The 16,057-nt window shown below is 35.2% G+C and overlaps 1 protein-coding gene across 1 annotated transcript in view; it reads right to left on the bottom strand.

Annotated features, from left to right (window-relative positions):
* LOC129738567 (uncharacterized transmembrane protein DDB_G0289901-like) overlaps positions 1-16,057 on the bottom strand; it is a 189,203-nt gene that overhangs the window by 67,260 nt on the left and 105,886 nt on the right. Inside the window, exon 3 of the mRNA XM_055729798.1 lies at positions 13,523-15,318. Within this exon, the coding sequence (XP_055585773.1) occupies positions 13,523-14,655 (1,133 nt within the window). The 5' untranslated portion in view covers positions 14,656-15,318. The remainder of the gene's footprint in view (positions 1-13,522; positions 15,319-16,057) is intronic.

Raw genomic sequence — 16,057 nt, forward strand, 5'->3', positions numbered from 1 at the left:
AATGCAAAACCAAATTTGAATCAGTATAGCTTCATTATGATAAGTGACCAAAGCGATATCATTCAATTTGAAAATAATAGATCCTTATTGGTATATTTTTCAAAAAGAAGTTAGAGAACCGAGATGGAACAAATGAAATGGTTTAGTAGAGAATTTAGTAATGAGCTGAATATTTGTTGAAAAAATCATTTATGAGTTGTGCTGTAAATGCTGTAAGAAACAAAGACTGGAAATAAAATGTAATTTATTGTAAACCCGAACATAAGTTTTAAATAGACTTAATAAATAAAAAAAGCAGCTTTTCATTCCGAATTTTCTATGATTATTCGAACTGAAAATGAAAATCATTAACTGGATACAGAATCCGAAATTCGAAAATAGGAATACAATTTTAGTTAAGGGAATCATGAAATCAGAATTACCGAAATGAGTTTAATTTAACTCAAAATTTAATGTTCAGACCTAAATTTAGATGAACAAATGAGAAAATTTTGAAAAGGTGAAGCATTATTTTGGACTTGGGATGGATTTTTTGATGTTTTGGCATTAGTTTTTAGTCTAGATTGTTACACCCAAAATTCAGCCTCTGTGCCAATGGCGTGTAGTCAATTTCATAGCATCATTGGTACAAGAAGATAACGCGACCGGCACTGATTCGATTTGCGCCCACCGGCATTAACCTCCCAGCGCAACCGAATTGCGTATGTCTGAATGAAACAAAATAAAAACGTTTTCGCGTCCCTCCCCATCGCATCACAAGCCGAAGAAGGATGGAAATAAATACCGGCCAACACCAGGCAGCCAGCGAACCGAGCACTGTGCGTGTGAATGTAGCAAAAGCAACAACAAAAACATCCTTCTAATTCAATCGACCGGCAAACACGGCTAAGCTGTGCGTGTGTATGTAGCAAAAGCAACAACAAAAACATTCCTTCAATTCCCGGCAAACAACACCGGCCAAGCTGCCCGGCTTCAGCAGCTGTGTATATGTAGCGTGTGTATGTAATAGCAGGCAGTAAGCAAAGCACAGTTCTCATTCAATGGGTTTCCCGTTCCTTCCCTCCCGTTTCCTTTCCCGTTTCCATCTTAAGACAAAGGAATGCATTGAAAGGAGGCCAAACGCCGGGAAGCCGCCGTTGTACGTTTTTTTGTGATTGATCGGTAACAGAAAGCCTATGACAAATATACCTCATCCTGCATGAAGCTCGTTTGGTACACTGGTTAAAATGTCGGACTGGCAAGACGATTTGAATGATGATATGAGTTCGAAACTCCCCACGGCGCTGTGGTTATTATTTTTATTTTCTTGTTTCTGGGATGGATTATCCAATAGGAACGAAATCCCATAAAATGTTTTTCTTGTTTCGCTTGAATGTAGTGGTCATGCATAGTTTTGGTTGGGAGCCGAGTCCTTATGCCAGTTACGGTTTTTCAAACATACCGTCTTCGGCACAGTGCACATTTCAGCGCATTATCGGCACAGAGATTTGCTAAATAGGCATTGGATTTGTGCAACCTCTTCTATGGGTGTACTCATGATTAACCTTACATCAGGCATGTCAAACTGGGAGCTAGCGGGCCGCTTGCGGCCCGCCTTCTGGGTCAATGCGGCCCGTGTAGCCCCGTCTTAAATTGTTACAAAAAAACACTACTGATTTTTATGTAAAATATTAATGCAAAAAAAAAACTAAAGCTGAATGTACCGATTTAACTGATTTTGGCTGCGGCTCTCTACGTCATAAAAAAATTTCAATGCGGCCCGCACACCTAAACGAGTTTGACATGCCTGCCTTACATTATTATCATAATTTGGTTCTAAATTTGAAATTTTGAGTGTAGAGTAGAATACCTCGCTTGCTATTTTGGATTCTCAGGGCCATGGTGTATGTTCCCTTCGTCAGCAGCTGTCTTGCAAATAAAAAGCAAGTGGATGCAATATACGTGGATTTTGCCAAGGCGTTCGATCAGCTTCCCCACAACCTCTTAATCGACAAACTTGGCTCGAGTCATATCTTCGAGGGCAAATTGCTTTCGTCAGACAGGGCCACATCAAATCTCAACATTTCACTCTTCCTTCTGGGGTCCCCCAAGGTAGCCCCCGAAGACCACGAGTAATTTTTATTTTATAGAAAAAAATAGATGTTTTATTTTTGTTCCTACACTGTTTGGCGGAATAAATAAATAAATAAATAAATATTTGAATATTTTCCTAATTCTGCAGAAAATAATTTTTAAATGGCGAAATTTCATAGAAGTTTCCGAACAAATTGAATCTTGGATTTTTTTAAAGCATAAGACAAATCGTTTAGCAGTCTTTGACAAAGTTGCCTTATGAGTTTAAATCTTAAATATTAAATACTCAAAAACTTACTGCGCTAAAATGTTCGTAAACGAGTTATTTAATTTCATTAATTAAAATTTGATTAAGAATTTGAACTTTTTAGTTTAGCTAAGAACATTATGCTTGGCTTTTTTGGAAGATCATGCCAAAGGGTATAAGTGCTAAACTGACCGATTTTGAGATAATTCTGCCAAATGATTCATCGTATCTCAATCTATATTTGGTGAATTTTTAAAATTTCAGAATTTTATTAAAGTATTCTTTTGTTCTAAAATATATGAAAAATTGGCATATACAACACTATCCTTTTGGCTTCAAGGGCCTATTATAGTATGATTATTTGGCATTCCTCCGCATTTCAGTGGGAAGCGGGGAAAGAGGAAGTTTTAAATTTTGTTATCTTATCAAGAAAATGATACCAAATTTTCAATTGAAATATATTCGAGTACGACTAATGTTTCTGTGATAGTTGGAGCCCTCTCCTTCCTTCCAAAAGGTCGAGGGGAAAAAGAAAGGGGGCAACCATACAATTTTTGCATTACTTGAGAACTTATCAAGCAACATGAAGCGTATTTTACATGAGAGAGTATTTGCGTATGAAAAATGTTACTATGATAATTTAAGAGTTTAAGGCTTTCATAAAAGAGACGAAAGGACGAGGTAGGCTCTCATACAGCTATAAAATTTATGATCAAGTAAAAAAAGGGTCTAAATTTGAGATTTCAAACAATTATTGCTATACAGTGAGCGAAATAAGAATAGCACCACTCTGTGTTTTGCTTGTTGAAATATGAATGATTGAAAATTACGAAAATTTTCTTCCACAGTTTGTTCTGAATTGCTTAACGGATAAATCAAGCATAAGTATACTTTTTTTGGACGTAGCAATTGGCGTTGAGGACCAAAAATGTGAAAAAAGGGGCGAAATAAGAATAGCACCACTTGAGTTTTTCAACAAAACCAAGATTATTTTTAAAAATTTACTGTGTAAAAGTGAAAAATTAAGCTTCTACGAGTTACTTGAATAGGTAACTGCAAAAGGTTTTCAAAGGTTTTAAAAGGGGGATTTAAGAGATGCTAATCTAGCGTTAAGGCCCCCTTTTTCACATTTTTGGTCCTCAACGCCAATTGCTACTCTCAAAAAAAGTATACTTATGCTTGATTTATCCGTTAAGCAATTCAAAACAAACTGTGGAAGAAAATTTTCTTAATTTTCAATCATTCATATTTTAACAAGCAAAACACATAGTGGTGCTATTCTTATTTTGCTCACTGTAGTTATTTATGCAACAAATTGCCAAAAGTGGATTTTTTCAGCACATGTCGTAAATCGAGTGCTGAAAAATCGAGTTTTGCAACAAGTTGCATTTACAATTTTTTAGAATACCGAAAAATACCGAATCCAGAATCAAGTTTTTCAACCTGAAGAAACGGATTGTAGTTTTTTTCATCCAAATCAAAAAAAGTGCCGAAAAGTACCGCTTTTTGACCCTCTTTTAAATGTGTAGGAAAGCAATACTTTTTGACATTGGTTTTTTTTTGGTAGGAAAAGCAGGCCTTTTCAAAACCAATTTTCGTGACGAAATACAAACATTTCAGTACGGAGTTGCATAAAATCAATTTGTAATCCTGAATGTCGAACTCAAATTTAAATATTCCCAGTTGAATGTTAATACGAAATTTGCAATTGTTAGATCAAAGCAATCATAACATATTTGAATTTCAATTTATGTTTGATCACAGAAATCGTTTACTAGCTGGTGCATTATAAAACCCCTGAAATTGTCAGTGGGTTAGTTAGTCTAAGTTTTGTTCTCAATAAAGTAACAACTAATAGTTTACAGCAAATAAAATAGTTCCATTCTGGAAGTGTCCAGACATAACAGTTATGAACAAAACATCAGAAATTGTCTTTCTCGATGTGGTTTTTAAAATTTGGAAATATAGTCTAAATCTTGGTTTGAAAAATCTCAATGTACTACCTATTTAACGTTTTAATTTTTTTTAAAAATATTTCAACAAGTTGTTGTTTTCAGCATATCTTGATCTGAACGGAAGTCGGCGACCTTTGGTCAAGCATAGCTCAAAGAAAGGCAGCAATTATCAAAGAAAAAGATCACCAACAATCGATTAGCAGCCTCTGTTCCTTCCTACTAACTAAGCTTCCATAGCTGTGCATCGAAAGTAATTAAACCTTAAACCGAGACAGTCTCTGGTCAAGGTAAGTTTAGTATAGGTATGTGACAAGTTAAATGATCCTTTCTCCCGGCGGCAGCGTTTGGGATTTCTAGCGGTTTGTGGTGGCTCGATCATCGGAAGACGGACAGATGATCATTTATCAGAGGTGACGTGAGGGAACTCAATAATGGTTTTACTGAGCCTTGGCTGGAGAAAGGAAAAGGGCCCCAACTGACTGGGAACTGGATCGGATAGAAAGTTGTTAGGGATTTCGATCATATCTGAAGACAAAAAATTAAATTGCAGCGGACTAAACTAAAAAGCTCGACGCATTTTACCATGAACGGTGAAGCGTTTTTTTAAGCTAAAAAAAGTTTACAGCGCTAATTCACGCCGAGCGGTCTAAAAAATTTAATCGATGCCTTTCGATCCAATTATGGAAAAAAACTATTGGTCTGCCTATTCGAAAGACTACAGCTCTTGAACATGCTTAGTGTAAAAAACAAAACGAAAGTTGAACCCCTAATACCGTCGTATCTTCAAATGTCATGTCTTGTCCAGACGTTTTGTTGCACGCTTTTTGGTACCGAATGAACACATAGTTCAATTATAGTATGCATTCTAATTAAAACACTCAACTCGGGTCTGTTGTCTTCCATTAAGACTCAGACAGAAGTTGTTCTAACCGAAAAGACAAACAAAACGAACGAAAGTTCCAATTTCGACACTCCACATCACATCAGAGACACCACGAGCGCGCTCTTTTCGTTTCTGTTCCGTTCCGTCCAAAGAAGAAATTCCGTGCATTTCGGCAAGTGTCATTCACCCGAATTTATAAATACGCACGCCATTCGGGAAGATTCTGCGTATGGGAAAGAATGCATTAGCAGCTAGACCGTTTTTGTCCCGACGAATGAGACCAGAAAAGGCGCAGAGATGGATTTCGAAATATCATACGAAATTAAACAACATTCCAAGAACCTTCCGCAGAGCGAAGCGTCATAGTTGCTGGTGGCAAAAGTGGGAACCACTTTAGCGTAAATACAGAAAAAAATTGTTTCATCATCTTCGGGTGCCCTTTTGGTATTTAACACTCACCTATCGTTCTCTTAATTTTACATTGAAGTTTAACTGGCGTCTAGACCTTGATGTTACAAACCCTTCAATTAACTACTTTTTTGCCATCAGTTTTCAAACAATTATCAACTTTGAATAAAAATCAAAACAAGTGTGCATTTCCCAAAGACAAGAAAACTGACAGCTCTTCCACTTGTTGACAAAACAAAGAAAATCCCTTCTTTCTAGAAACAGAAATCTTGACAGCTCAAATTCCGCAACGCCATGCTAATGGAGATGGAAGAAAGAGGTTTTATTCTCAGATTAATATTGATGCTGTCAGGTTGGTCGGATGGAATTCATGTTGAATTCTAAAGATGCATAGCAGCGTAAAGCTGTTTTTACTTTCTTAAGGAAATGCATTTTGACCCAGGAACACACCACGAGTGACAAATCGCAAGTGCCATGGAGAGCTCCGATTCAGCGCCACCACCAGATGACTTTGAAGTGGTTTGTCTATTTCCGTGTTGAAGCGGTTTGGGACAACACATAGCATCTTTTTTTTTTTCAAAGTTTGGAACCAGTTACTGAACACTGAAAACAATAAATTAAGAAACTCAAATTAGCTAGGTACTCGAATAGTTTTCTTGTGCTTTTGTGATCTTTTTTCGACATAAATTTCAGCTGTTCCACATTGGATTAAAAATTTCTAAAATAATATGGTTTTTTTCCGATACAGTAAACATCTTATTATTTTAAAACACGCTTATGTAGCAAAAATAACAAAATTCTATAATATTGTTTTATTTTGGTTGTACTAAATATTGATGTTGCCTGGGACTCTTTTTTAATGCCTCAATTTCATCTTACTGTTCTTGATAATAGTCAAATTAACAAAAAAAGAAACATTTTATTTTGTTTTCTTGTAATTTGACTTCTTAACGTTCATTTAGAAAATGCTTCGTTAGACGACTGATTCCATTTTCTCATTATGGATATGAAAATCTTTTACTTGTAAAAATTGACATAGAGTTGTTCTACTGTCAGCCGCAACAATCAGCTGTTCGGTGAGGTTGATTCAACAATGCAGGATTTGAAGCTGACAATTGCTAGATAAACAGATTCCTGATAAATGTCGCTTACAAATGTCTTTGAAGTGGGTTTCATACAATCTCAAAAAGTCGGATCATTGATGTCTCTGTACGAGGCACGAAAATTGAATAGATTGTAAAATGTGAGAGTAATTTAAAAGGATTTAAAAGAATGAAAAAATAAATGTTATGAAATCCGAAGTTATCTTTTCTTATGAAACAGAATTTCATAGCTAAACATCGCCAAGCGGATAGACTCCTGAGATAAAGTGTAAACGATTTCAAGAACATATTGAGACTATCTTCAAAATTGAACTAGAGAAAAATTGGAGACTAAATTGAGCCAGTATGAAACAATTATCATTTTGAATACATTGAGATGAATTCGTGATGTTCAATTTGTAAACGAAAGTTTGAGAAAAAAAATCAAATTATTTTGAAAACATTTTCGAATGGTTTCGAGATAAATGTATTACAGTTTCATGTCAATTTTAAAACACTTAAAACAAAATGTGACTTTTATATAAATTATTGAGTCAAATTTGAGGCAGTTTCTATACAAATTTGTGTCTGACTATTTTAAAACAAACTTGAGACAACTTTTTTTTTTTTAAATTTGAGAATTGAAAAAAAGAACAATTAACATTTTAGACCATGGGTGGCGCGCGTCAATGTTTTTGTGGCCCGCGATGCTTTTTTCAGAATTGAATAATTTCTTTCTACATCATTAAAAAAAAACCGGCTATATCAAGCAGAAGATAAACATTTTAAAGTTCTTCAATTTTTACAACATTCAACATATTGTTTTAACTTTGTATTCACGTATTATTGAATAAATATTTGTTATTTTATTACTTTATACAAGTGGTATTGATAGTAGCCTCCGCTTTCCTGAGAGCGTTGAGAGTCTTCAAGCGGAAACTAGTATAATTTTGAAGAGTTTGGTATGCGTCAGGGAGGTATGCTCATAAATTACGAAATAACTCGAATAACTCAGTACACTAAAATGATTATGAGCAAGTAAAATTTATCGTATTTCAAAATCACTCACAAGATTTTTACAAAACTTCAATTTAGTATTTATTCGACTTTCTAGTCCGAAATGTCATTTGTCAGCTTCGATTGAAACAAAGCAAAAAGGAAAACTCAAACTCAAAATAATTGAAATCTTGTTTGTAAAATAATCACATTATATTGTAGTCACACCATTATCAGGGTAATATTGGTACAAAACTTCTACTATTTGTAATTAGAATTCTATTTTCGAAACTTTGTTCACCAGAAAAAAAATTTTCAGCTTGTTAAAATTGATTTTAAAAATATAAAAACTTTGCACTTTGTACTCCAACAGAAAAAGGTGATTTTTTTTAATTAAGTCGAAATGATATATCTTAGTTTTAGTAACGTATTTTTAATTAACGTGTAATGGTATAAAAACTAATGGAAAGTGTTGGGCATTAAAACGCTGATCGCAAATTAATGTGCTATGTTTTTGTTAGAAAATTCAATCTCTCTCCAAATTAGTGGCAAACAAGCTACACTAAAGATAATTTGACGAGCAAGATGACTGATATAAAATTTCCCTCAGATCGTGGAGCTTTTTTATCCGATAGTTCATCAAAAATTGAGAGAGAAAATAATTAAGAAAATCTAAAAGTAGCGGTCATAGTGGTTATATTTTTAGAGCCAGACTCTGCAATTAAAATATTTAGTAAGGTAAAATTTATCTATAATTCAACTTGAACTTATTTGGTACTTACATAATACGGAGAAGGGGAACTTTTATAAAAATATATTTTTTCATAGTAATTTGCCTTTCCATGTTTTTTTTTTTTCATTTCAAAAAATTTAAATGACAATGATAATTTAAAAAAAAAAAATCTTGTTTTTTTCATTTTTATTAACGGCTTTCCCACTCATTGAATTTAAGTTTCATCAAATAGTAAATTTTAAACGATAATTAAAATTTTAAACTTTAAGATTAGGTATGAGCAAATTTTGAAAGTTTCCCAAAGAACAACACAAGAATATAACACGGAAGAGCTCTTTTTATATTATTTTTAATTATGAATGTTGTGTTATCTTATTTTGATCGAGACGGAAATCTTTCTTCATTTTAATCTGAGTTGGCATTTCGGCAAATTTATAGAAATTATTATAATTGGAGAGCGTATGAAAATTTCATCTGAAATGCGAAAAGCGAAAAGGGTATTTTGTTATGAACAATTCCGTTCTGCAGAGTGATCTTTATGGGATGAATAAGCCCAGAAAGATTAAAATCTCTAAAAACGCTGTGTGTGAAGTATTGTCGAGGAAATCAAATTAAATTCACCATCCATGTATTGAGTCTGATTGGAAGGTATAATCTTGTCTGGTAGCTCGTTAAAAGTATGTTAAACACTTGTAAATTTATGTTTTGATCAAATAAAGAAGAACTGGTAAAAATCTGTACTGAATCTCGAAAATCTTTATTTTCAAAACACGTTAAAAATTTATTTGGCTAAATTTATACTTTAGGTAACCCACTGAAATTTGTTTAAAACTAAAGAAAAATTTGTAGTGTGGCCCGCAAGCAAGTCTCAATACTTAAATTTGGCCCGCCTGTTGAAAATCTTGGCCACCCCTGTTTTAGACAGTTCTGAGAATAATTTTTGAACAACCTAAGAAGAACTTGAAGGAAATTTGGAATTGGGGAATTGGCAAATTGGGAATTAATTAGAAACAAATTCGACACAATTTTGAAGTAGTTTTCAGAAAACAACAAATTTGAGACAACTTTGAGTGAAATTTGAGATAATATCGTAAATCTGGAGGAAGTATTTTCACTATGTGGAATAAAATTTTATACAAATTCAAAAAAAAAATCACAAACTGAATGGGACAAACTGGTTTTAAATTAAAAATAAATTTTAGACCGTTGAGAGAATAATTTGACACAACCTAGTCAAAACTGGAGTAAAATTTGAAACAAATTCAAAGCATAATAATCATACGCAAAAGAACATAAAAAGTGACAAATTTGAATCGGGCTTAGGACAATGTTGATAAATTTTTCGACAACTTCAAGGAACATAACTGACTAACTGGAAAACTCAAGACCATTTCGACACAATATTATAAGCAATTTTGAGTGATTTTGAATCAAATTTGAGACACCTTCAAGTCTTTTTAAAAATAATGTTTTGAAGAAGCAATACCACTGTTTTGAGTAAAATTTGAGACAAATGAGAAAAAAAACTCACTAGCGAAATGAAAAAAAATGAGCAAATATTTAAAAAATTTAAAAAAGGGTTCAAATAATTCAACCTAAGCAAAACTGGAGTAGAATTTGAAACAAATTTTAAACAAAAAATCTTACGCAAAAAAACTGAAATGAGTGACAGTTTTCAAACGGGTTTAAGACAATTATGAATCAATTTTGACTATTTCAAACAACATTAGAGAGAAAATTAGAGCCAAAAACTTGAACAAAACTTGGCACCATTTTGAAGAAATTTTAAAAAATTTGAATCAAACTTGAGACAACTTTACTTAAAATTGTGATAAGTTCACGGAAAATTTAAGATTTAAATTTTGAGAAAATGTTATCACTATTTAAAAAAATGAGACTTTAAAGTTTCACGAACAAACTACAACAAATTTGAATCAAATATAAAACAATTTGAGAATTATTTTAAAATACCTAAGAAAGAACTGGAATAAAATTTGGGACAAATTTAGAACATAATAATGATTCACAATAGGACTTAAATTAGAGACAATTTAGGACAATTTTGAAGAAACATTTAACATTTAACATTTAACAAATTAGAAATCATTTTGAAGCGCTTACGAGAAAATAACTTTTTTTTAAGGTTAAATTTATTCCTATTCTGATCTTGAATCAATCTCATGCTGAAAAAACAGTGTCTGCTTGAATTAGTTTAATAATAAAGTTGAAATGGTTAACTATGCATCGCAAAATCTGCCATGCATATTTTATTAATTTGAACATAGTCTTCTGCTTGATTCAATTGAATTTACGAGTTCAGATAATCTTTTTTATAGCTGATTGGATGTCTAGTTTAGCTTAAGTGACTATATATTTTATATCTCTCTAACCAAAACCAAATGAAATGCGATTTAGTTACGATATGTAGGATGAAGTCGTCTTGAGTACAATCGCTGTAAAATAAAATCTTTTAATAATCGCAAAAGATTCCTTAATTCTGCATCTTATTCATACACAAACAACTTACTAATTAAAATCGTAATTGGGTACAGGAAGAGTCGTAAAGAATATCGCTTAAGATTAATCAGGTCACTTCAAATATTGCTAGCTTTCATCGCATAGAATGCTAATTTAATGCCGCTTAGTCACATAAAGAGTGTGGTGATTTTTTCGTACAACTATCATCGCATAAACCTGTCCTGAAGTTGAATGATATTGAAATGAACAAGAAAATTAGTAACAGTGTTTAAGATAAGTTCATGCTTTCCACCCACCTTTCAATTTCTCGATTTTGTTCAGTGCACAGTGCACAGTCTTTGCATGACTTTTCGAGGGTCATTACAATCTCACCTATGGTGAACTACTCACTACTCAGCTAACTTTGAAACGAATAAGAAACCATCGCCCAAATCATATTATGCAGTTAAAATCCGGAGTAAGGTAGGCAAAAAAATATCTACGATTTCCAAAAATTCAAACATTGTTTTCATTCAGGAAGCATGGACTTGCTAGGAAAAAGTGGGTTTTGAGGTTGTTGCCCACTTCATCAGGAAAGCATTATCAAGGTACAAGTTGGCCCTGTTGGACAAATAAACGAATCCAGAATTCGAAAAAACTCAGATAGTTGGTAAAATTATCAGTGAGAATAAGGCCGGAACAAATTTCCAATCCTTCTTTTGTCACTCGGAGTTGGAACATCGCGAGGGGAAGGGACAACAAAAAATAATGTGAAAAACAAATAAATTCGAATAAATTTCACGAAAGCTTGTATCCAACAAAGTTGCATACAATATCATTGCACAAAACCTAAAAAAACAAGTAATTTTTTATCGAAAAATTCAATAAAATCAAGAGTGCAAAAGGTAAAAAAACTTCCATCTTCCAAAATTTGTTTTTTTTTTGTCTTCTAATCTTTTGGATTCTTGATTTTTTTTCGAAATTTACATTAAACACTTCAAACTTTATTTATTTCCCTCTTCGGGTTTTTGGAAATTTCGAAGGGGGGGGGGGGGGGGGTGTGACAAAAGAAGAAATTGATATTTGTTTCAGCCTAATTTGGTGAAAAAAATGTACATAATTGATATTGAAATTGGATAGTTTTAATTTTATTTTCATGAAAACAACCCCAGAATCGTGGTTCAATCACAATAATAAACATAAAATGCTACATAAAGTGGTTGGCAGAATCTCTTAATGGTACAAGGCTACATCACACCTCGCATAAAGTGTCGCTTAAACAATGGATCGAATGTTAAATTGCTTCATATCGTACTAAGGTACAACACACGCCAATCAATGTCTAAATCTCTGAACATCATATACTTAAGACTGCAAAACACCTCGCATAAAAAGTGACTTAAAACATCAATCGATCGTCTGAACATAGTATAAGATTGCAACACACCACGCATAAAGGGTGACTTAAAACACCAACCGATCGTCGGATTGCTTCAAGTCGTACAAGAGCAAAGCACACATCGCATAAAGTTAGATTGTAGCTGTCAAAAATCTCACAGTCGTATATGTGTAAAAGTCGCCTCGTTCAATGTTACGTACAACATACCAGCAATGCAACGTAAGATACCAAGTAAATCGAACATCGTAATGCGATTGTAGCGCAAATGTGTACGTATATCGCCTCCACTTTTTATCGTCATATACGATGATTATTGTCGACATAGATGTACGTATATCTTTTGATATACACACCAAATAGTTGGCTGCGTAGGCATCTTCGTTGATTAAAACTTAATTAATGTCGATTTCAATTACGTCAGTATGTTCTGTGTCCATTTTTACGTTGACTTACAAGTTTATAGATTAACTTCATAACTTCTTTTTGTTTCGATTATAGTCGTTTTACCATCTTTATGGCATTCGCGACTTTATCAACGTTGCAGTTGGCGGATCCTTATTGAAAAACTTATCCGGTACAACTGTGTTCGATGTTTACTCTTGGGCTCGAACTCGCGGACATCGGCTCAGGAGACAACAGATTTGCCAACTGAGCTATATCACAATCCCGGAACTTCATAAAATGAGAATTTAAAAAGTGATTCAGAACTTTGACAGCGGTTTTCTCAAAACATGTTCAGTTGGTTTTCGTACCATGACTCTTTCTAATTCTTCGGAAATCTAAAATCTGTGCTTTTCAACACCTTTAGTTCTAAATTTAGACAAAAAAAAACTACCAATATTTCAACCTTATGTTTTTCAGTAACTATTACGTTGTCTGACAATATGAATATAAATTTTTTTAAAAATCGAGCATGATGTCAACTGCGTTTTGTTTTTGCCCGTCCGTGGAATAAATCTTCGATTTCAAATAAAATGTGTCTCATTGGCCATTCTTTTTTTCAAACTACCCATTTGACTATAAATAAATACCTATCCCATTAGTTGAGTACCACGGGGCGGAATGCTACTCGTGTTCTTTAAGCATTAATGTTTCTGCCATAATCGGGTGCTCTTTCAACTGAAATACCCTCCAAGCATTCAGTACTGTATGCTGATCGCTATGTAACTAGTAGAAAGCGCTAATGGAAAACTGACTCCCTTCCCTCCTATATCGTTTCCCCATTTTGTTGGCACCGAACCAAACATTTGATGAATCTGTTCTAAGTAGCAAGCAGCCAAAGGACTCACCTCTTGAGCGTCACATTCTTGCTGCCGCCGAGTTTGTTCATCTTGACCTTCCTTGCTCCACCACCACCAGTGCTGCCAGTGTCACCTCCCCCGCCACTCACGGCGGTTTGCTCCGAATCGGCATCACTGGTATCCACTATGATTCCACTGCTCGGCGTTTCGACCGATTGTTGTTGCTGCTGTTGTTGATTACCGTTGATTCCGTTGAGATTTCGCGACTCACTAGCACTATTGCTCATCATTTTCGTTTGTGATTGATTTTTGCGATTATTGGCCGCAACCAGATCGAAGTCTTCCCCGTTGAATTCCTCTTCTTCGTCTTCGTCGTCGTGGTCTGCATCGAACGACTCATCCGCATCATCTTCACAACTATTCACGGCACTGTAACCCTCGGCACCACCGTTGATGCCATTAGCACTGACTCCGGTGGAGGTTTTCTTAAGGACACTCGCGAGCTGCTTGACACCGGTGCTCACATTGCCGTTTCCGTTGACCAAAATGAGATTGTTGAAATTTCTATCACTTTTTACCACATTTTTGGTGCAAACCGTGCTAGCAACACTGCTGCAGCTGACGACGACACCATTAACCCGTGCACCCGAGTTCCCCAGTAGGCTAGTGCGTTCATCACTCAGATCTTCGCCGATGGTGGCAGACCCGTTGCTACCGACTCCAGCGTCGGTTCCGTTTCGTTTTCCACCATATTTCCCCCCTAGCCCGACATTCCCACCAATCTTGCGACCATTGCAGTCCCCGTTCCCGTCCCCAACTAAGCTTCTGCTGCTGTTGGTGGAATCACTGCTAGAATCCCCTACCAACTGATAGCGATGGTTTGTTTTGATGGCCGATTTAATCACTTTTGTAGGTGCACTGCCGCCGCCGTTTGCTGTTGTTGACGTCGTCGTAAAGGTTTTTAGCACAGTAACCGTACCCGGCCTACTGCTGCTGCCTCCGGAGGAACGATTTCCGTTGCCTACGGGTTTGGAACTTCCTGGATTGTGGTGCCCAGGACTTCCACCGTTGCTGCCAGTAGAACTGTTCAAATTTAGGCTCAAATTTCTGGCCACTGCTCCACTAGAGGCCGCCGTCACAGAGGGCGATTTTTCCTCAACTGGTAACATATAGGAGAGCATTTTGGCTTCTCTGGCCCGAGCTTCGGGATCCGCGATCTAGCCTAGCTCTCGCGTTCTAGCGTCGAGCACAAGTTTTCTATACTATACAGACTTATAGTAAACACAACAGAATACATGCATGCAGAACCAGGAACTGCAAGGGCAAAAAAAGTGCACCGTTGCGCGCAATTGCACCAAAATGCACTCTCTTCCTCTCTCTTTTTAGCACTCGAGTTCTCTCCTCACACGTTAGCTCACTCACTTCCGCCGTCCGTTCTGTACCCAGTTACAATGTTGCTGCCCTACTTAGGAACCACCCCCGCGGAACCAAATAAAACTTAGCTCAGAGTTTTCCAGTTGCAAAGTTCATCGAACATCGCATACCGACACATACGACTTCAACTTCGGTCGAGGGGTGCTTAGAAAAACAAATCCACACAGCACCTAACGAAAATGACGAAGACGACCGAGACGCCACCTTCATCGAGGTTGCTGCTGCTGTCGATTTGATGACAGTTTTTGTTTTGCGCTTCTCTCCTCAGCTGCTTAGATTCTCTGCTTGCACCCAGCTTGCGCAAAAAAGGGGTTGATTTAGTTGACCTTGCATTCAGTGGATAGACGTTTTTTTGCCAACCAACCGATTAGATCATCTTGCCGAATGACGGTGACACGTTGTTGCTGCAGCTGTAAAAAACGATACAGAGAAGAGAAAGCCATTGGTTAATAAGACTGGATATTTTATGTTTTTTCTGTTGGTAACAGTTATGCAGTTGAAAACAATTTATCAGAAAAGTAACGTTAAAAATAAAAAAATACAACAGCTGTGTTCAATCAGCGGTCGTTCATTCATTCAGAAATCGCGATTTTGCTGTTTTAGTTGTTGTGTCAGCTACGCACTGCGTCAGCTTTCATTGAGAAAAGTTTTTATTAGGGAACCAATTTCATCTAGTATTGCTACACTGTTTGTCTTGATAGTGTTTTTTTTAATTTTTTTTAAATGACCACACAATATCTTTTTACTCAGCTAACTACCATAACTATTGGTTAGTTGGAGAAGAAGTCTTTGGCATAGAGTTAAGAATTCCGCGAACATATGTTTTCGACGTTTTTTTCATAAATTTAAATAAAAGTACGTCAGAAAGATGAATAAATGAATTTCGTTATCTTAAAAACCACTAAACAAGTGAATATATATAATGAATCAAATATTCAGGAATAAGATCTTAAGAGTAACAAGAAAGTTTGAACCTTTAAATGGGGATAATTTTTTAATCTCAAATAAAATTTAGGATTTTTTTTTTTACATTTTTATTAAGAATCTGCAATATAAATGATGTTAATCTGTAGATATAAAACTGAATGTTTGCTCGATGTCTGTTCCCTATAGACTCGAGAACTACTGAACCAATCATTGTGAAAGTTC

The sequence above is a fragment of the Uranotaenia lowii genome, chromosome 1, assembly GCF_029784155.1.
Source record: "Uranotaenia lowii strain MFRU-FL chromosome 1, ASM2978415v1, whole genome shotgun sequence".
Classification (NCBI taxonomy): Eukaryota; Metazoa; Arthropoda; class Insecta; order Diptera; family Culicidae; genus Uranotaenia; species Uranotaenia lowii.